The sequence below is a fragment of the Suricata suricatta genome, chromosome 5, assembly GCF_006229205.1.
Source record: "Suricata suricatta isolate VVHF042 chromosome 5, meerkat_22Aug2017_6uvM2_HiC, whole genome shotgun sequence".
NCBI classification, from domain to species: Eukaryota; Metazoa; Chordata; class Mammalia; order Carnivora; family Herpestidae; genus Suricata; species Suricata suricatta.
Window position 1 is genome coordinate 58,099,716 of NC_043704.1, and position 23,161 is coordinate 58,122,876.

A 23,161-nucleotide genomic window follows, 5' to 3' on the forward strand; every position below is an offset into this window, starting at 1 on the left:
TTGTCAAGTGTGGATTCCACAGAGAGTCACTCATGATTGCCTCGGGCTTTTGGTGATGGTGTATGGAGGAATGCCACACTGCACTTCAGTAGGATCTCACCAGAAACACGCTCCTTTAGGATCCTTAAATTTGATTTTTCAGCTCTGCTCAGGATCAGACTCTTTGAGTATAACTCGTGTGTGAAGAAATTGGCACACCAAGTATTACATATAGTTCATTGTTATTTACTAGTAAATTCATCAGTTGTGGACAATATTTAGAACTAAGAACGAAGGCTGGTCATATGTGAAATGCATACGTCTCTTGATGAGAAAACAAATAACTATACATGGGATTATAATTGCATAGTGTCGGGGCACCTGGTTGGCTCAGCCAGTTAAGCATCTGACTCTTGATTTCGGCTCAGGTCATGATCTCACGGTTTGTGGGATCAAGCCCCATGTCAGGCTCTGTGCTAACAAGTGCAAAGGTTACCTGAGATCTTCTCTCTCTTCTCTCTCTCTGTCCCTCCCCTGTTCACATGCACACACACTCTCTCTCTTTCTCTCTCTCTCTCTCAAAATAAACATAAATTTTTTAAAAACCTCATGCTGTGGCATGTTTATAAAAACATTGAAATACAATTTTATAGTGTCTCAGGTAAAATAACAATAATAAGGTCCAGTAATTCTTTTTGGATATTTTCACCAGGTTGTTGAAAAAACCCCCACCACTCACAAAGAGCCAATACAGTGTTAGAAATAAAACATAGCTAACCCTATTTCTAAGCCTGTTCTATTTCTCTCATATTTCAGTACAATGTGTTTTACCAGAAAATATCTTGGACTGGAACTGGGGTAACTTAGTTTTCAATTGTGCCATCAACTATTTTCCACTCCTTTTAACCATTCTGTGGTTCTGTGCATTGGTTTCTCCATCTGTCAAATGATAATGATAAGTCATGTCCTACCCCATCCTAGAGGACTGTTAAAATGATAAAGTGAAAAATCAAGTTCATAAACTCTTCACAAGTCAAAAGTTAGATATTTACAATAATGGTCTCAGTGGTTGTTGCTACAAATAGTACTTTATAGAATTTGAGGAATGGAAACAACGCATATGTGAGTATCTTTTAGCTTATAGTCTAACAGAATATTGTTTTCTGGTCCTGCCTGTTTGAGCTTCTTCCTTTTAGTCTTTGGTGGCTTCCGTTTAGTAATATTTTGTTCTTCTTGGGGAGAGCTGTGATCTCCCTTTTCCGGAACCCAGAATCCAGACTTGCAACATTAGTCTAATCCTAGGTTCTTCACAAGTTGACCTGTGTTTCCAGCCATGAGTTCATGACATGTCTATAGGGGACAGACTGTTTGTAGCTCACTGTTCCACATAAGCTCTGAAAGGTAAACACAGCCTTGTTGAAAGTGGAGAAAATTGTTTCCTGCCAGTTTGCCTCCTGTGACAGTTGGCAGGGATGTAAGGGGTTCCAGTTTTTTCTGAATGTGCAAATAAGCCTTTCTGTGTTCTCCTTTTTACCCCCAGAGAATATTTACCTGCTCCCTGAGGAATGTATTTCCCACAGCAAATCTCACCTGGTTTGTAGAAGGAGGCTCTCCTCAAGGTGAAAAAGAAGGTAAGGAAATAGGTCAATGGAAATAGATTTGGCAAAGAAAGAAAGAAAGAAAACAAAGAAGAATAGCAATTGCCATTTCCCGAGCTGATCATGGCATTTAAGAACAATTCTCATTCCAAGACAAACATCATCTTGCCTACCAGATGCCATTTTCTGGTGCCTCTGCTTCAGAGAGGATGATGGTGGGTGACATTTCCCAGAATTAAGAAATGCACCTGATTTCTTTAACTCAACAACTGTTAGTAAAAGCAGATCTCTCTTTTTTTTTAATTTTTTAAATGTTTTTATTTATTTTTTAAATTTTTTAATGTTTTTTATTTATTTTTGAGAGACAGAGAGAGACAGTGCAAACAGGGGAGGGTCAGAGAGAGAGGGAGACACAAAACCTGAAGCAGTCTCCAGGCTCTGAGCTAGCTGTCAGGATAGAGCCTTATGCGGGGCCCAAACCCATGAACCGTGAGGTCATGACCAGAGCTGAAATCAGAGGCTTAACTTACTGAGCCACCCAGGCACCCCTGTTTTATGTATTTTTGAAATAGAGAGAGACATAGCATGAGCAGGGAGGGACAGAGAGAGACACACACACAGAATCGGAAGCAGGCTCCAGGCTCTGAGCTGTCAGCACAGAGCCCGACAGTAGGGCTCGAACCCATGAAAGTGAGATCATGACCTGAGCTGAAGTCGGAGGCTTAACCTACTGAGTCACCCAGGCATCCCGTAAAAAGCAGATTTCTTAAATGAGGGTACAAAAGGTAAATTCAACATACATGTATTAGTAATTTCATTTAATTCAAATAACTTAGCACCACTGCTGCAAATCAATAAGCAAATACTTTTTCTTGTAATGATCTGTGTGGGGTGGGGAAGCCTAGAGGAAGTACATATAAAGGACTGGGCTTTATGACAAGGAACTCCATCAGGAGAGTTAAAAATTCTTGGAGCAGGGACACACACCAGGACAAGCCCAGATGAGAATGCACAAAGCCGTATTTTTCATAGGCGATAAACATGGCAGCCTTTGCCAAAACAATCCGAGCCAGCCCCTGCCTGGGACAACAGCCCTTCTTCTTCCTCTTGAGTCATTTTGCTCAATATATTTCCAACAGTAACTGAGTCATGTAGCTCTTGCTACATTATTATTTCTAATTGATAAAATATAAAAAGTTTATGTTGATGAATGATTATGTTGATCTACTTGATTCATTTTGAGACTGTTACTGGTTTTGTTATTCACTTTGAAAACAATTCACCCAATTCACTGACTGCGGTCCTGAAAATCTCTCTCTCTTAAAGGTCATTACAGATATAGTCTCCCGTTAAGTAAGCCCTGGTTTGATGTGCTCATTACCCTTCCCAACCATGAGGTCAGACACTGTGGTCAGAATTCTACCACATTTAGTTATTACTTTGGCAGGTAACAACTTCAAAACTAGCATTTAGAGCCTTTAGTGTAAAGAAGCCGTAAGAGTTCAGAAAGTTCTGGCCTACGGTGACAGATGGTTTTACATTAATTTCCTGCTGCCGTGCATGCTATTTGGAGGTTGTACTAACAGTGACAGTTGAACCGTTTCTATTTCTAAAGGAGACTCACAGGACCCAAATGACAATGGCTATAAATCTACAGCTTATTTCAGGAAAAGGTTACAATATAACAGCAGCATTAAAGTAAGGATATGCATCCCATGTATAGATTTACAACAAGGGGGCCAATGAAATCAGACACGGGCTCCTTTGCAAAGGGGGGACCACCAATATGAGGCAGAGCACCTCAGAAGCAGGGAGCCCCACATGGAGTCTCGGCTGAGGGTGTTTTGTATTTTACTTGGGCGTATTCCTGCTATGTAGCCAGACTCGACCGCAGAGCTTTCCCAGATTCTTGCCTGGGCCAGGTGCAAATCATCAGTCTTACCATTATTGATAAACAATCAACAATGCTGGTGAGCTAGGACAATTGGCCCCCAGGCCCCTCAGACCCATGGTCACCAACAAAGCAACATTATTCATCAACGCATTTCATACTTTGACCAGGGATCAGTGCCATGCAGCAGCTTGAGCAAAAACAGTTGAGGTTAACTGCAGTCCTGTTGGAGCAGACCCCCGCTGCACAGAAGCTGTGATTTGACCATTTTAGACTCTGTGTTACCGTAAACTGAACCATTCCCAGCCATGCCTTGCCATCACTCTATGGCTCATACAGAAAACATTGGTGACTGATCTTGTCTTAATCTGTCTTCTAGAAGTATACATTACTAATGAAGAGAGAAAAGACAAAAGTGGATTTTGGGAGCTGAAGTCTGTTTTGACAAGGGTGTATGGTAATAAACCAACGCAATCAAACAACCTGACCATCTGGTGTATGGCCGTATCTCCAGTCCCCGGAAATAAAATGTGGAATAACTCATCTGAAAAGATCACTTTTTCCTTGGGTGAGTTGTCTATATCATAAGGTCAACAAGGGGTGGCCAAGACTGCCATAAGCTCAGAACATTTCTAATTAGAACAAATAGATTACTCATTATTTCCATGGTATTTTAATCTCAGAAAACTCTTTAGACAACTCAATATTACTAAATTTCATAGTATCAAGGCTTTTTTGTTGAACAATGGGACTCTGCCTAAAAGAATTTCTTCAAATAAAAAGCAGCTCATTCCTGTTTCTAAAGAATTTCTAGTGAATATGGCAATTTTTTTCAAATTTCAATAACTTTTTGTTAATCTACCCTATAATGAAAATTAACACTAATATATTGATGATAAAGAGAGATTCTTAAAATCTTAAAATCTGAGTTACTAAAAACCTTCAATTACATAGAGCATTTATAATTTTAATACTTAGGAATGGATAAACCATGTATGAAATACAAATAGCTTGAGGACAAAGACTGTATCTTAATGATTTTAGTGCCCCTAAGTTGAAGCACAGAAACTGGCATATAGAAGATTTTTATGACTTGAAAATTGATGCATAGGATCATTCTACTTATTTACAGCATTTGATGAACCAGAATATTCACTACTGTAAACCTGACCAAATAATGGAGATTTTACTACATAAAAGATGTGAACAAATGTCTCAACAAAAGCAGCGACAACAGATTGCCTATAAAAAATAGAAGTTTGTAATGACAACTATCAAACATGCATGTGTAACAGCAAAGTAATACTTAACCAGATTTGTTAGCCATTATCACAACTCTGCAGGACCATTAACATCTTTTACCACCTTCCTATTTTTCAGAGAAATTGTGGTCTATAACATACTCATAAAACTCAGGGTACTTTGTAAGGGAAAGTTCCTCTGTTTCAAGGCCAGTGTCTGCATCTTGGGTCCTACCTGGCCCTTTCATCAATGCAGCCATTTGGTCCCTGGGAGCCTTGGATGGGAAGGGTATGTGGCTCAATGCAAATCCATCCTCTTATTTAGAAGTCAGTGCCATTCTGAGTCTGGAGCAGTGGCATCGTGCCTATAAGGCTGCCTGTGTATGTGTGTACCACACACACAAACACATCTCCCAACGAACTTTGAGTTAATCATTCAGAAAAGATCATGGGTTTATGCTAAAACATCCATACTCAATTATGCCCAATTCTCTAAAAAATAAATGCACCTTCTTTCTAGAAGGCTGGACACAGGTAGGGCTATGGTCTTAGAACAGGGTAACAGTAACTGGTTCTCATATAGATTTGCCAGTAACTTTGGCAGGCCTTAAAGATATAAGCTAAAGACCAAACAAAATCAAATTCCTATGGGGAATCCCATTCCCATCACAGACAGAACCATATTTGAAAACCAATCTTTTTTCCATTGGATACTCTTTCCTGTTTTGTCAAAGAGTAATTGGCCAGAGGGCTAAAATGAACAAATCAAGGGACTATAGATGCTGGCAAGGATGTGGAGAAATGGGCACCCTCTTACTCTCTTGGTGGGAATGCAAACTGGTGCAGCCACTCTGGAAAACAGTGTGGACGTTCCTCAAAAAATTAACAAGAGAACTCCCCTATGACCCAGCAATAGCACTGCTAGGGATTTATCCAAGGGATACAGGAGTGCTGATGCATAGGGGCACATGTACACCAATGTTCATAGCAGCACTGTCAACAATACCCAAATCATGGAAAGAGACTAAGTGACCATCAACTGATGAATGGATCAAGAAGATGTGGTTTATATATACAATGGAATACTACATGGCAATAAGAAAGAATGAAATCTGGCCATTTGTAGCAATGTGGATGGACCTCGAGTGTGTAATGCTAAATGAAATAAGTCAGGCAGAGAAGGACAGATACTATATGTTTTCACTTATAAGTCTAACAGGAGAAACCTAACAGGGGACCATGGGGAGGGGATGGGGGGAAAAAGAGTTAGGGACAGGGAGTGAGGCAAATCATGAGAGACTCTTGAATACTGAAGACAAACGGAGGGCTGAAGGGGGAGGGGGAAAGGGGAAGGGGATGATGGGCATGGAGGGGGGCACTTGTGTGGAAGAGCACTGGGTGTTATATGGAAATGAACTTGACAATAAACTATAAATATAAAAAAGAAAGAAATACCAATATTTTCTGATGTTAAAATTGAGCTTTTCTTGATTTAAAGATTTTATTTTTTAGAGCAGTTTTAGGTTTACAGCAAAAGTATGAGGAAAGTATGGATATTTCTTATATACCCTCCCACATACATGCACAGCCTTCCTCATTATCAATATCACTCACCAGAGTATGGTTCATTTGTTACAACTGGTAAACCTATACTGACACATCATAATCACCCAAAGTCCATAATTTACATTAGGATTCACACTTGGTGTTGTACATCCTATGAGTTTGGATAAGTGTATAATGATATGTGCTCATCATTGTAATTTTAAAAGGTCTTGGGGGCACTTGAGCGGCTCAATCAGTTAAGCGTCCGTCATGATCTCGCAATTTGTGAGTTCAAGCCCCGCATAAGGCTCTGTGCTGACAGCTCATAGTCTGGAGCCTGCTTCGGACTCTGTCTCCCTCTCTCTCTGACCCTCTTCGACTCACAATCGTCTCCCTCTCTCTCAAAAATAAACATTAAAAAAAATTTTAAAACAGGCCCTGATTTTTCACTGCCCTAAAAATCCTATTCATTCCTTACCCCCATCCCCTACCCCTGGAAACCACTGATATTTTTAGTCTTTACAATTTTCAGAATGTCATACAGCTGGAATGTCAGATAGTTGGAATCTCACGGTATGTTGCCTTTTCAGATTGACTTCTTTCATTTCATAATATACACTTAGGTTGCCTCCATTTTGTCTCATGGCTTGATAGCTTATCTTTTTTAGTACTGAATAATATTCCATTTTATGCATGTATCATAGTTTATATACCTGCTAACCTACTGGAAAACATTTTAGTTGCTTCCAAATTTGGGAAATAAGGACTAAGGCTGTTTTGAACATCCATGTGCAGGGCATGAATCTTCAATTCCTTTGAGTGAATACAGAGGAGTGCAATTGCTGGACTGTAGAAAAGAGTATGTCTAGTTTTGTGAGAAAACACTAACCTGTCTTCCAAGGTAGCTGTACCATTCTGCATTCCCACCAGCAGTGAATGAGAGTTCCTGTTGCTCCAAATTCTCGCCATGATTTCATATTGTCAGTGTTATGGATTTTGGCCATTCTAGTAGGTGTGTAGTGGTATCTTGTTGCTTCAGTTTGCATTTCTCTGATGACATATTATGTGAAGCATCTTTTCCTATGCTATTTACCCTCACTATATCTTCTTTGGTGAGGTGTCTATTAAAGTCTTTGGCCCAATTTTTTAATCAGGTGTATTGTTTTCTTACTGTTGAATTTTAAGAGTTCTTTATATATTTTGAATAATAGTCCTTAACCAAAGGACTCTTTTGCAAATGTCTCAATCCCAGTCTGTGGCTTCTCATTCTCTTACACTGTGCTTGGTTTTAAGATAAGAAAATAACAAATAATTTTGCAACAATAAGGGATAGCACTGATCCTAATTCCCAAAGCACACCATAATGCCAATTTTATAGGGCAGTCCTTGATCTAGTATAATTTTAGACTCTGAGCAGATGGTTATTTTTAAATTGTCAAATGAATTCTTATCCTTTATGATCAAATATTAAAGACAATAAGTCTTGAAGAGTTCAGTTTCCCAAAATTATAGCTTACATTCTGATCATATTCTGTCTAGCACATATTTTTAAGAATGATTTAGAAGATGCAGCAGAAACTCTCTAAAGCAAAGTCATCCCTGGATCATACTTCCTTACTGGTCATAAGTTCTTAAACACTTAGTTCCAAACACTTTCTGCTTGTGCTGGGAGCTTTATGAACTCTGAAGAAAACTTCTGATGCCTTGTGCAAGAGTTACTGCTTTATCAGGCCATTACTGTTGACAGATATTGAGATGAAAATCTAGAAGAAAAATCTAAAGTAGAGAAATTCTGAGAATATTGCAGAGCAGAAAGGAGATTTAGTACGAGGAGAGGAATTTTTGCTCCCCTTTATTCCCAGAGAACAGTTGGAAGCCTGAAAGCAGCTCTCTGAGATGTTCCCTTCCCCACCTGCCTCCCACTCTCCCAGTGAGTTCAAATGCTCAGTGATTCTTATTCTAGTACATTCAGAAATGGAAAGGGTCAGCGGCATAGGGTGGTCAGTGGCTCTTCAGGCAGCTATTTGAGCACTGGGGCCTACAGATTCCTGTGATTCAACAGTAAATCATGTTTTTTAAAGTTCTTTCCAAAATATTTTACCCTGCTGCTACCAAACCCCAAGTTCAGCTGCCCTTCACTCAAAAGGCCAATCAATACTCAAGAGAGGAGTCTTGACTGGAAAGGAATATGAGCTTTATTCAGGAGGCTGGCCACCTGGGGAGAAGTTGGGCTCTTGTGCAGAGTCCAACTCTCTGATTTCTGCCTGGTCCAGGGATTTCTAAAGGGGTTGAGAATCAGTAAGTGAGTACAGTAGTCTGTAGCATTTCTTGATTAGGTGCAACCTTGTTGGTAGCCAGCTAAACACATTATCTCAGGGCTGGGGGTTGTGTGAGGGGATCTGCTTCCTGTTTCCTTTTTTCTTTTTTAAATACATATTTATTTAAAAAAATTTAAATATTTATTTAGTTGAGAAAGAGACAAAGCGGGGGGGGGGGGTGAGCAGGGAGGGGCACAGAGCAAGGGAGACACAGAATCTGAAGCAAACTCCAGGCTCTGAGCTGTCAGCACAGAGTCTGACGTGGGGCTGGAACCCACAAACTGTGAGATCATGACCTGAGCGGAAGTCGGCCGCTTAACCAACTGAGCCACCTAGGCAGCCCTCTATTTTGTTTTAGAGAGAGTGATCGAGCAAGGGCGAGGGGCCGAGGGAGAGAGAGAGAATCTTAAGTAGCCTCCACACTCAGCATAGAGCAAGACACAGGCTTCAATCCCACAACCCTGGGATCTTGACCTGAGCTGAAATTGAGTTGGATGCTCTGCTGACTGAGCCACCCAGGCACCCCTGCTTCATGTTTTCTGAAGGGCAGGAATGCTCTGTTATTTCTAGGAAGAAATCCAAAATCTATAGATATACAGAGGAAGGGCATTTGCTAAAGTTTAAAGACTTCTAAGTTAGCAGAAGAGGCAGGAGTAGCTTCACTGCTAGCCTCACTTATCAGAATATCTAAAATTGTAGCACTGCAGGGACAATTTTTTGACTTATACAAAGGTTGCTTTGTTTTGTTTCATTTTGTTTTGAGGTGGAGGGGATGCTTTGTTTTATTTTAAAACAAAAGTTGAGTGCAAATGCCCCCTGGGGTGGGTAATGTCCTCACTGTCATCAGCTGTCATTCATCATTACATGGATTTCCATTTGAACTTTTTTTAATATTTATTTTATTTCTGAGAGAGAGAGAGGGAGAGAGAGCATGAGCAAGGGAGGGGGAGAGAGTGGGGACAGAGGATCAGAGCAGGCTCTACACTGATAACAGCAAGCCCAACATGGAGCTTGAACTCACAAACCCGAGGAAGCTGAAAGATACTCCACCTACTGAGCCACCCAGGCACCCCAGTTAAGGACTTTAATCTACATGCAAATTACACAAGGATCTTGTTAAAAGGCAGATTCTGATTCATTAAGTTGAGGTGGAGGAGCAGGGCCTGAGAGTCTACATATCTAGAAAGCTCCTAAGAGGCCACATGGACCACATTTTGAGAAGCAAAGGCCTCGCAAGCTAGGGAGTCCAGTTCATTTCTAGGTGGACCAGCTAAGGGTTGATTTGAGCTCTGAGGAAGCCCTGGAACTGATCATCTGCCCTGGGGGTCAGACACCTGGCCATTACTGCCCATGAGGGTGGTCCCGGCACCCTGCCAGGCCTGCTGCAGATAGGACACCCTCAGAAGCAGATGCAGTTGCTTTGGCCAGCAGCTTAACCCCTTACAACCCCTTACAACCCGATGGTGAATGCAGTGGTCTGAAAACTGCTTGACATCTTTCTGTCAAATTCTGCATTTGAGTTTTCGGAAATAGAGTGATTTTTTGTTTTGATTTGGTTTGGTTTGTTTTTTTTCTGTTAAGCTTAGCCACGCCTTTCTACATACCTTGAGTTTTGTTTTGACCAAAGAGGAGTTTCTACTTTACAGGACAGTCTGAAACCAGCAGGACCTTTTTCTTTTCTTTTCTTTTCTTTCCTTCTTTTTCTTCTTCTATTTTTTTTTTTTTGGCTGCACGTTTCATCTCAAAAGCTATGCATCATTATTGTTACAGAGCAAGAGTTCATCTCAAGATACAGATCTTGCAGTCACAACTCCTTAATACACTACAGGGTTATGTTTATCAAGAACCTCTCAGATTACACTACAGATAAGTGGTGTTGAAATAGGGCAGAATAGCATCTTAAAATAGAAATGTTCAATAAATGAAAACTAAATGCTTTCTATGGTAGAAATCCAGGATTGAGCATAACCTATCAACATCTTCTTTTCCAGGAGTCAACAGACTTCTGTTTTTATCTGTCAGATAATAAATATTTTATGCTTTGTGAATCATATGGTCTCTATTACAATTACTCAGCTCTGCCATTGTAGTACAAGAGCAGCCATAGACATTACATAAGCAAATGGACATGGCTGTATTCCAATAAAACTTTATTCACAAGCATAGGCAGAGTTTGGGATTTGACTTGTGGGCCATAGTTTGCCAACTTCTTTTCTAATCAATCTATAGAGAAAAACACCTGGGCATTACTTTTCCAGGCCCATGTTTCATCTTATTAAGGTTACTACTTTGAAAGATGATGGTTATTATGCATCCGCAGTCAGATATGTACTTAAAGTTGGTCTCTCTTTCAATGTTAAGAAGGAATCTATATACATTTATTCATCCACCTGCATTTGCCAGGAATCAGAAATACAGAGATTTCTCAACCACTTCTGTTGAGGAGTATACTGATGATGAAGAGCAATAAGGCTTTGGCTAGGGTAAACACTGAGGACTATGAGCACATCACAAGGATCCCTAGGGTCCTTCAAGTCTGAGAAGGTGCATACCAGGCAGTTTGTGGCAGGAAAGTATGAGGAAACAGCATCTACAATAAGAAAGAATCCATGGAGATCAGATTGAAATATCACCTGTTGGATTGAGGGTGTGATCTGAGATGTAAAATATGATAGGCAGCATTGGGAAATGAAGTGGTATTGTAATAGAGGGAAGAAAATAATGATCAGATGTGTATGCCATGTTGAAGTGTTCAAATATGTTTCAGATGGTACGGGTGGAAGAGGATGGTCATTCCACCAGCCTATTTGTATACTCCCTATGTGACTTTCTCCGTACCCTCCTCAAAGATTAATAGCAAGAGATCATTTATATGATAATAAGATAACAGGTCAGAGCCAACTGTGAGTATCACCTACAGACAACAGTGGTAGCAATAACAATACTGCCAATACTAAACATAAAACAGAGTTACACCTTAATTACAAAAACACATTCCTTCCAATGTTCTATGTACTCTCAGGTGCCATAACTTACATATACTTTTCCCTTAAAATAAATTACAGAATAGAACCAATAATATAATTTATAATTTACAATTAAATGTTCAGATCATTGAAACAGTACATCAAATGTGTGGCAATACACCCAATGTCATTATATCTAGAAAATCACAAAATCCCTTAGCCTTAAAATCATTTAACCATATTTAACCCAGACATTCCTAAAGTTAATAGATCCTTCTGGCATTTGTGAATTGGTTTATATGGTTAGTATATATTGGTTCATATAGGACTAGTTTACAGTTCAATAATAGAAGCTTAAGGAATTGGTATAAGTGTATAATATGATACAACAATGTATTCTAGGCTCTCTTTCATCCTTACCTGTCCCCATACACATCAAGAAAATGTATAGCCAAATAAAATTTTGTGACAAAAATGGCATTTTATTTTTTATAGTTTATTGTCAAGTTGATTTCCATATAACACCCAGTGCTCATCCCCACAAGTGCCCTCCTCCATACCCATCAACCCCCTTCCCCTCTCCCCCTCCTCCATCAGCCCCCAGCTTATTCTCAGCATTCAAGAATCTCTCATGATTTGTCTCCCCCCATCACCCCACCTATTTTTCCCCTTACACTCCCTCATGGTCCTCTGTTAAGTTTCTCCTGTTACACTTATGAGTAAAAACATACGGTTTCTGTCCTTCTCTGCCTGATTTATTTCACTTAGCATGACACCCCGAGTTCCATCCATGTTGCTGCAAATGGCCAGATTTCATTCTTTCTCATTGCCATGTGGTATTGCATTGTATATATAAACCACATCTTCTTGATCCATTCATCAGGTGATGGACATTTAGGCTCTTTCGATGATTTGGCTATTGTTGAAAGTGCTGCCATGAACATTGGGGTACATGTGCCCCTATGCATTAGCACTTCTGTATCCTTTGGGTAAATCCCTAGCAGTGCCTATTGCTGGGTCATAGGGGAGTTCTAATGTTAATTTTTTTGAGGAACCTCCACACTGTTTTCCAGAGAGGCTGCACCAGTTTACATTCCCACCAACAGTGTAGGAGGATGCCCGTTTCTCCACATCCTCACCAGCATCTATAGTCTCCTGATTTGTTCATTTTAGCCACTCTGACTGGCATGAGATGGTATCTCAGTGTGGTTTTGATTTGTATTTCCCTGATGCTGAGTGATGCTGAGCATTGTTTGATGTGTCTGTTGGCCATTTGGATATCTTCTTTGGAGAAGTGTCTATTCATGTCTTCTGCCCAAAAGATAGGTATTTTAGAAAAAGCAATAATAATGCCATCAATCTTAGGTTCACTGATGTTACGTCCAGTTGGAGAGTTACATCATTGTTTCTCTTGCGAATAAAATTTTGCAGGCTTGCAAATTTGTAAACTGTATGATTACTTTTCAAACACCTCAAGATATTAGCTGCTATAATTATTTTACCAGGTCTTGGTTAAATGTTATTTCCTCCAGGAAGCTTCCCCTGACCTCCCAGTCCTGGTTGGTACCCTTTCTTTGCATCCCCTTGGCACCTTGCACTCAACACAATTCCTGGCCACCTGCCTATTATCTAGGCTTATGGTCCTAAACACAGCCCAATGCCTTTGTCATTCACCACTACATCCCACAGCCTTGCGTGTAATAGGCCTTCATTAATGAATTGTTGGATGAGTAGACAAAGTTGGGGGGGAAATTAAGTCAATAAATCATCTTTATGTTATAATATTTTCCTCATCATTAATATCCATTTCATCCTTTCAGGCTCCATGAACCCTCCAACAGACTCTCCACTTAATGTTGTCACATCTACCGTTGGCACCCAAACTTCTCCAGCCAACAGCATATCTCCTACAAGTAAGAATGTTTTCACACATCCTTCCTTTTCTTAAATTATTTTTTTAATTTGAATATAGTCGACACACAATGTTACATTAGTTTCAGATGTACAATGCAGTATTTCAGCTTCTCTGTTGTGCTGTGCTCACCACAACTATAGCCACAGTCTATCACCATACAAGGTTGTGAAAATACCACTGACGATATTCTCTATGCCTTTCATCCCCATGACTTAGCTCTTTTGTACATAGAAACTTGTATCTCCCCCTCCCCTTCACGCATTTTGCCCATCCCCACTCCCTTCCCTTCTGGCAACCACCAGTTTGTTCTCTGTATTTATAGATCTGATTCTGCTTGTTTGTTCATTTGTGTTTGTTTTTAGACTCCACATATAAGTGAAATCATATAGTATTTGTCTTTTCCTGTCTAACTCACTACATGATGATACCCTCTAGATCTATCCATGTTGCTGCAAATAGCACAAACTCATCCTCTTTTTAAAGGATGCATAATATTCCATCTTCCTTATCCATTCAGCTATTGATAGACCCTTGGGTTGCTTTTGTATTTTGGCTATTGTAAATAATGCTGCAATAAACATAGGGGTGCATAGATCTTTTTGAATTAGTATTTTCATTTTCTTTGGGTAAATTCCCAGTGGTAAAGTTTTTGGATCATATGATATTTCTATTCTTGTTTTTTCTTCATACTATTTTTCCACAGTTGCTGTACCAATTTACATTCTCACCATCAGTATATGAGAGTTCCTTTTTCTCCACATCTTCTCCAACACTTTTATTTCTGATATTTTTTATTTTGCCATGCTGACAGGAGTAAGGTGACATCTCATTGTAGTTTTGATTTGCATTCCCCTAATGGTTAGTGATGTTAGGCATCTTTTCATGTGTCTGTTGGCCCTCTGTATGCCTTCTGTAAAATAGAAATGTCTGGGGGTGCCTGGGTGGCTCAGTCGGTTGAGTGTCCAGCTTCAGCTCAGGTCATGATCTCACGATTCATGGATTTGAACCCTGCATCAGGCTCTGTGCTAACCACTAGCTCAGAGCCTGGAGCCTGCTTCAGATTCTGTGTCTCCCTCTCTCTCTGACCCTCCCCTGCTCACACTCTCTCTCTCTGTCTCTCAAAAAAAAAAGACATACAATTTTTTTTAAAGAAAACTGTCTTTTCAGGTTCTCCACCCATTTTTAAAATCAGACTTTTTGGTTTTTGGTGTTGAGTTGTATAGGTTGTTTATTTTGTTTTTTAAGCTTTTAATTCCAGTTAGTCAACATACTGTGGTTTATTAGTTTCAGATGTACAATATAGTGATTCAACCATTCCATACATCACCTGTACTCATAATGACAAGTGTACTCCTTAATGGCCGTCTCTTATTTCACCCATCTTCCCACCCACCTCCCCTCTAGTAACCATCAATTTGTTCTCTATAGCTAAGAGTCTGTTTCTTGATTTCTCTCTTTCTCTCTGTCTCTCTCCCTTTTTTACCTTTGCTTATTTTTTTATTTTGTTTTTTACTTTTGCTCATTGTTTTGTTTGAGTGAGGTCATCTGGTATTTATCTTTCTCTGACTGACTTATTTTACTTAGCATCACACCCTCTAGCTCCATCCATGTTGTTGCTAATGGCAAGATTTCATTCTTTTTTTTATGGCTGAATAATATTACATTGTATATATGTACACTACATCTTCTTTAACCATTCGTCCATCAATGGACCCTTGGGCTGCTTCTATAGTTTGGCTATTGTAAATAAGACTGCAAACATGTATGTATCTCTTTGAATTAGTGTTTTTGTGTTTTTTTGGTAAATACCCAGTAGAACAATTACTGGATTGTAGGATGTTCTACTTTTGATTTACTGAGGACTCTCCCCACTGTTTTCCACAGTGGCTGCACCAGTTTATATTCCCACTAACAATGCATGAGGGTTTCCTTTTTCTCCACATCCTTGCAATGCTTGGTTGGGTTTTTTTTGTTTTGTTTTGTTTTGTTTTTAGTCATTTTGATAGGTATAAGGTAATAAATGTCTCATTATAGTTTTGATTTGCATTTCCCTAATGATATAATGAATAATGTTGAGCTTGTTTTCATTAACCTATTGTCCATCTGGATGCCTTCTTTGAAGAAATGTCTCTTCATGTCTTTGGCCCATTTTTTAATTGGATTTTTATTTTTTGGGTGTTGAGTTGTATGAGCTCTACATATCTTGATTATTAACCTCTTAGTGGATATGTCATTTGCACATATCTTCTCCCATTCACTAGGTTGACTTTTTGTTTTGTTGATATTTTTGTTTTCTGTGCAAAAGCTTTTAATTTTCATGTAGTCCCAATGGTTTATTTTTGCTTTTGTTTCCTTTGCCTTAGGAAACATCTAGAAAAATGTTGCTACAGCTACTGTCAGAGAAATTACTGCCTGTGTTTTATTCTAGGATTTTTATGGTTTTAGGTCTCACATTTAGGCCTTCAATCCATTTAAATTTATCTGTGTGTATGATATAAGAAAGTGGTTCAGTTTCATTCTTTTATGTGTAGCTGCCCAGTTTTCCCAGTACCATTTATTAAAGAGATTTTTTTCCCAATATATATTCTTGCCTTCTTTGCCACAGATTAATTGTCAATAAGAGCAGGGGTTTATTTCTGAGTTCTCTATTCTGTTCCACAGATCTTTTTTTGTGCCAGTACCATACTATTTTGATTACTATAGCTTTATAGTATGTCTTGAAATCTGGAATTGTGATACTTCCAGCTTTGTTCTTTCTCCATTGTTTTGGACATTCAGGGTCTTTTGTGATTGCATGCAATTTTGAGAATTATTTGTTTTAGTCCTGTGAAAAATGATGCTGCTATTTTGCTAGGGATTGCATTGAATTTGTAAATTGCTTTGGGTAGTATAGACATAAAATGCTGTTGGTATTCGGATGAGGATTGCATTGAATCTGTAGATTGCTTTAAGTAACATGGACATTTTAACAGTATTAATCCTTCCAATCAATGAGCATGGAATACCTTTCCATTTGTTTGTGCCATCTTCATTTTTTTTTCATCCATGTTTTATGGTTTTCAGAGTGTGGATCTTTTATCTTCTTAGTTGATTCTTAGGGGGATTCTTGGAGTAATTGTAAATGGAATTGTTTCTCAATTTCTCTTTCAGAGACTTCTTCATTAGTGTATAGAATAACTACTGATTTCTAGGTATTAATTTTGTGTCCTGCAACTTTATTGAATTCATTTATTACTTCTAATAAGTTTTTGGCAGAGTCTTTAAGATTTTGTATATTTAGTAGCGTGTCATCTGCAACTGATAACTATACTGTTTTACTTTCAATGAGCTATCAATCCTTTAACCAAGCAGATTGATAGAGAAAACATTTTCAGAAAATTTGCATGATTCACCTTCCTTTATTATCTGTAACATTTTAGGTAAACATTTAAGACTATTCTCATGGTTTTAAAGAATTAACATAGCTTCCAAAGCCCTTCACTTGAAGCCCTGGAAAAATTAGGGTCAAGAAATATGTGGTGAGAAATTTAAATTCTGTATTTATTATTAAATAGGTTAATAAATTGATGGTCTTCTTCTACAACTGTGTTCTCAGTGGGGTGTTTAAGAAATTGGTTATAAATGGGCACCCTATGGACCAGATGTAGTTAGATAGTTTTAAATTTAAGTTTGTTCTGGTTCAAATTAATTTTGACAAAGTTGGTTGGTGAGGACTATGAATTCAGCCTCCCTGTGGCATTATTAATAATGGAGGCCAGGCTGGGTCAGTGTTACTATGGCAAAGGAATAGCAGTGACTTTCAGAAGGTCATACTGATGCAAACAAATCATAAATTCCCATGACTGTGGCCTTTGTGTTTAACAAAGAACTATCGTTACTATCTTTAATACAAAAAAATGTATATTCTATGTAGAGAAGTACAGTTCTCATTTCTTATTTTATTAAAACTATCAATTTCAGCTCAAAATGAGGACTAAAATGGAAATAAAACAAAAGAAGTCTGTAAAAATTAACAATTCTTTCAGCCTGGAGCCTTTTGGCATATAGCCTGCAGTCACTGTCACAGGTTAATACCTCTCAGAAAATGAAGCATGTGGCGGGGTGAGAAATGTCTGCAAATCACCCATCAGAAATTTTACATCCATCTGATTTTTCCTAGTTCTTAATGTTTTGCTATTTTTATTTGAAGCTGCTTTTTCTTCCACTTCTAACTCATCTTTCAGCAATGAACTATAGTAGATTATGTGATTCTTTATTTAACAAATAGTGGCATATTAAAAAATAATACCTTACATTTCTTTAGAACTCTGCATATTATCTGGTTATCCAGTGCTCCATAACAAATTACCCCCCAAATTAACAACTTTTAAAACATATATTGTCTTACATGATGTTAGGGTCAGAAATCCAGGAGCAGCTAAGCGGGGTGGTCTGGCTCAGGTTTTTCCATGGGGTTATCATCAAGCAGGGTTGGCGGGGGCTTCAGTTATCTGAAGGTTTGATCGGAGCTGAGGGTTCTGTTTTCAAGTGTGAGTGTGTTGTCAGAAGGCCCTACTTCCTCACCACAAGGTTTCCCTCCATAAGGTTTCTCACATTATGGCAGCGGCCCTCCCTCAGATCAAGTGACAAGTACTCTATTCGAGAAATAGAGTAACCAAGACAAAAGCCACACTGCCTTTTTATTGCACAGCATCATTTTGTTTTATTGTATCTGTTAGAAGAGCGTCACTGAGTCCAGCTCATATTCGAGCAGATGAGACTTAGGCTCCACTTTTTGAAGGAAGAGAATCAAAGAATTTGCAGACAAATTAAAACCACCATGTCCTGTCATTTAGAAAATATTTGCCCATAAAATGCAATGTGGTTTCATCTTTACTGTGAAAGGTAGACAGAGCAAGCATTATTGTTCCCATTTTCCAGATGACACTGAGATGCTGAGAGCTTACATGATCACACAGTTGGGGAGTGGCAAAGTTAGTATTCACACCAAAGTCTTCTGACTCTGAATCCAGCTCTATCCACATTTGATACCAGCTTGTCTCCAACTGGTCTGAACACTTCATGAGGACAGGGGATAGCCTGCTTAGCAAGAATAGACAAAAATATGGGGCGCCTATGTGGCTCAGTCGGTTAAGCATCCGGCTTCGGCTCAGGTCAGATCTCACGGTTTGTGGGTTCGATCCCCGCGTCAGGCTCTGTGCAGACAGCTAGCTCATGGCCTGGAGCTTGTTTCAGATTCTGTATCTCCCTCTCTCTCTCTGACCCTTCCCTGCTTCAGCTGTCTCTCTCTGTCTCTCAAAAATAAATAAAAAGCATTAAAAATTAAAAAAAAAAGAATAGACAAAAATACTAGTTGAATAAGTGAATAAAAGAACTAATGAGAATACTGTTCCTTCACTATATAAATGTCATTTGATAGATTCCATGATGTCTTAAAAAAGAGATGATATTTTGTTTCTGCCTTCAAAAAGGTTGCAGTGTACTTGGAAAGAGATAATACGTGCACATAAAAATGATAATTCAAAATACTGAGGTGAAAGGTGCTACATCTTGCAGAATTAAAATGCTCAGAGAGGATGCCAACCAGCAAGTCTTGGGCTTTAAGTAAGGAGACGTCCCTGTGGGTACATGGAGTCAGGAAATGTTACCAAAGAGAGAAAATAAGATGACCCTTTAAGTATTTATTGTATTTCTTTGACTCAGTTGACAGCGTGAAGAAAAAACATTCTAAACAAAGAGAACAAGATGACTAGTTGTGCATTGGCAAGGATTTTGTGGCAATTTGAGAGAATGTTAGTAGATAAGTGTGGGTCAGTGGGTGGGGTTGTGTAGCAGAGAAGCAGGGGAGGAGAAGAAGGAGAAGGAGAATTAGTAAAGAGGACTACTTTACTTTAGTAAGCCCCAGCCCAAGCTTTCTCAGTGCTATAACTTAGGAAATGAGGCTAGGAGTCCAATAAATATTTCTTAGAAATGAAGTGATATAACTTATTTACCAAATATTTATTAAACACTTACTATGTCCCAGGTACTCTTCTAGGTACTAGGAATACAGCAGGGACCAAAAAAGAAAAACAACTATGCCTTCATGACACTAACATTCTGCCATTAAAAGTAGAAATCCATTTCTCCTGGCTCAATTTTCCATGGGGTCAGTTGACGTATACAGCAACATGGATGGAATTGGAGGGTATTATTATGCTACATGAAATAAGTCTGTCAGAGAAAGACAGGTGTCATATGTTTTTGCTCATATGTAGAATTTGAGAAATTTAACAGAAGACCATGGGGAAGACAAGGAAAAACAAGCTACAAACAGAGAGGCAGGCAAACCATAAAAGACTCTTAAATACAGAGAACAAATCAAGGACTAATGGGGGTGGGGGTTGAGAGGTGGACAAAATGGGTGACAGGCGTTGAGGAGGGCATTTGTTGGGAGGAGTGAGCACTGGGTGTTGTATGTAAGCAATGAATCATGAGAATCTACTCCTGAAGCCGAGAGCACACTGTATACACTGTATATTATCTGACTGGACAACAAATTATTTTAAAAAATAAAGATAAAAAATAAAGATAAAACGTGACTTACATAATGCATATGTAGGTCAAATCACCATGATATACACTTTAAATACCTTAAAATTTTATTTGTCAATTGTACTTCAAGAAAGGTAAAAAATAATAAATTAATAAATAAAAATGTGACAAATGTCTGCTAAAAAAGAAAGAAAACTATGCCCTCATGACATTAACATTCTGCGAGTTAAAAGCAGAAACTTATTCCTTCTAGTTAGTTCCTGGGGTTAGTTGACGTACATTAAATGGATCTATCAGACCAAACACCCTTCTTATTTCTGTGAAGAAATGCAAGGAAAGGAAAAGGACTTTTGTTCCCCTTCAGAAACTTGCGATATAAAATAGTTCTAATACTGGGGAGAGAGAATACAGTCAAAGAAACATATTTGTCAAAAAGCAGGAAAACATGTTACTTGATCTCTCATCACAAGATAATGATATGGGTGGGAAATTTGCAGAGAGTCACAAGAGCTCCTTAAGATCATACCACACTGAACGTCAGGACCGTTTTAGATCAGTGGTTCTCACCAAGGAAAATTTGTTGCTCTCCCTCCTAAGGACATTTGTCAGTGTCTAGGGACATTTCTTGTTGCCACAATTGGGGGGAAGGTGCTACTAGTCAAGGCCAAGGATGCTGCTACATATTGTACGGCACAGGACAGGACAGCCTCCACAACAAGGAATTCTCCAGTCCAAAATGTCAATGCTTCTGACGCTAAGAAACCCTATTTTAGATCAAGGCCCGGGGATAATAAGAGTAGCTCATTCTCGCTTGACAAAATCTGGACCTCTGTCAAAATAATAATAATAAATTATGCTCGGAACAATTGTCATTCTGAAATGTCAAAAAATGTTAAATCAGTTGCTCATTGTAGCTAAATAAAACTTATTTTCTTAGAATAAACCCAGAATTACACCTGAAAACTCCAAATTTTGTCTTGAAAACCTGGAGGGTAATTGTGAAATCACTTGAAGACTGGCTGCCTCATGTCTCAGAACCTGGGAGGATTCACCCTTTGTGTTCTCTTAAGAAAGGACGCAAGATGGAACATGTCATGGAAACCAACTTCAAAAGGCTATGGTTTCATTCTAAATTCTAAGACGGAATGCACTATATAATTCAGTCATAATTATTCAGCTACATTTCTTGTTGCAGACATCCAGTTTGTATTTTTTTTCTTCCTCAGCAAAAGGATATTTTTTAAACAAATATAAGGTAATGGAAACAGTATTATTTTACTAGAGGAGAACTTTTAGAACTCAGAGCCAACTGCAAGAGTTATCCAGGGAGCCCAGAGCATTTCAACCTGAACTGATGGGTGCTTTTTGAGTCCTAGCTGCCTTGCAGCACTGTCTTAGGAAAAACATGAGGCTGACAAGCCAAGTGGGAAGATGAGACAAGCCAGTGGACGGACCAATCTCAGGTGGGGCATTACATGACTCAGGCACTCCAAGTAGAGCTCTATGCCTTCTAACTCTGACTTTGAATTGGCTCCAAGTTATGTGACTCAAGAGAACAGGCCTCAGAAATTCCAACCCCAATGGTGGCAATCATTCAAGACATTCATTCATTCAATAAACATACACTGAGTACCTCCAAGGTGCCAGGAACTTTAGAGACAGTGAGATATAGTGATGAACAAGACAAGCAGGTACCCAGCTGCCCAGGGCTTACAATCTAGCACAACCCACTTACCTAGCATCCTATTTCATTGTCCACTGGGCCACAGGCCTTTTGGCTCTGCCTCACTGCACCGCCTCACTAAACATGACCCTTGGACCTGATGGTGTTGGTTTTGATATTTTATCAAACTTTCTCTGGTCCTCACAGTCTAGATCTTTCTACCCCTGAACACCTCTGATAAAATACCAGGTCCAGTCTGACTCTAATCACTGGTTAGCTCTCCATGCAAGCACACCTGATCTTCAGCAGGTGGGGGATCAGATACTGAGGGGTACAGATTGTAAGAAGCAGCTCCCCAGAGGATGCACCCAAACTAATGATTTATGAGAAAACATGTCAGAATGGCTGGGGGGATTATACCAGAAGATATGCCATTGGACAAGATTGTCAAATATAAATCACTGGGGGAAGCAGATCATAAGAACAGTAGCAGGTCGAGATGTTTGATGTTAAAGTAAGAAGGGGATCTCCAGAAAGCTCACCAGTCTACCAAAGTAGAATAGTGCTGGCAACAGTGGAGGGTGGAATCAGGGAAGTCTGCACAGGGATCTGGAAGGAAATACAGACTCAGGTGGAACAAAGATGAGAGATGGATCTTCGGACAATCATCCTGGGCAAAGATCTAAAAGAAAATGAGTGTCAGGCATGAGAAGACAGGCAGAGTGAGTACTGATGGTGCTTGTTGGGAGGACACAGCTTTCTTAAATGAGGTACAGCCAGGTGACCATGAGCTTCAGTTAAGGGCTGGGATTTGGACTGAAACAGAATGCTAACAAAGAGTCACTGTGGCTTTGACAGTGTGTGAAAAATAGGAGTGAAACAGAGGGGATGGGTATAATACATGGTAGCAGCAAGAATAGAGCGTGAAGACCAAATGATGCAGATTGTAGGTGAAGTAAACTGATAATGGTCTGAACTAGAGCGGGCAAATGTAGAAATGGAGAGTATTTCAACAGAAGACCCAGCATGGCTGGTCTGCCTAAATATGAGGGATAAATAAAAGGTTTTTAGAAGACTATCATACCAGTTTTTTCCCTAGTAATTACCTAATTTTTAACCAACTACCCCAATTATATTATAGCATTAAGCAATAATATTAACAATATGTGTTAGTATTTGAGTGCCTCTGATGTGCCTGGCACCATTTTTTTAAAATATTTTATTGTCAAATTGATTTCCATACAACATCCAGTGCTCTTCCCCACAAGTGCCCACCTCCATCACCACCACCTCTTCCCCCCCACCCTCTTTCCCTTCAACCCTCAGTTCATTTTCAGCATTCAATAGTCTCTCAAGTTTTGCATCCCTCTCTCTCCTCAACTCTCTTTCCCTCTTCCCCTCCCCCTGGTCCTCCATTAGGTTTCTCCTGTTTTACTTTTAGACCTTTGAGTGCAAACATATGGTTTCTGTCCTTCTCTGCCTGGCTTATTTCGCTTAGCACGACACCTTCA

General features: G+C 39.2%; 1 protein-coding gene across 6 annotated transcripts in view; it reads left to right on the forward strand.

The window, feature by feature from the left end:
• Positions 1-23,161, forward strand: part of CD96 (CD96 molecule) — a 98,008-nt gene that overhangs the window by 45,250 nt on the left and 29,597 nt on the right. For 5 of the 6 annotated variants that reach the window (XM_029939264.1, XM_029939266.1, XM_029939268.1 and 2 more), the window contains exons 6-8: positions 1,520-1,610; positions 3,848-4,036; positions 13,359-13,451. In XM_029939264.1, the coding sequence (XP_029795124.1) occupies positions 1,520-1,610; positions 3,848-4,036; positions 13,359-13,451 (373 nt within the window). The remainder of the gene's footprint in view (positions 1-1,519; positions 1,611-3,847; positions 4,037-13,358; positions 13,452-23,161) is intronic. The other variant, XM_029939269.1, reaches the window with a different exon arrangement.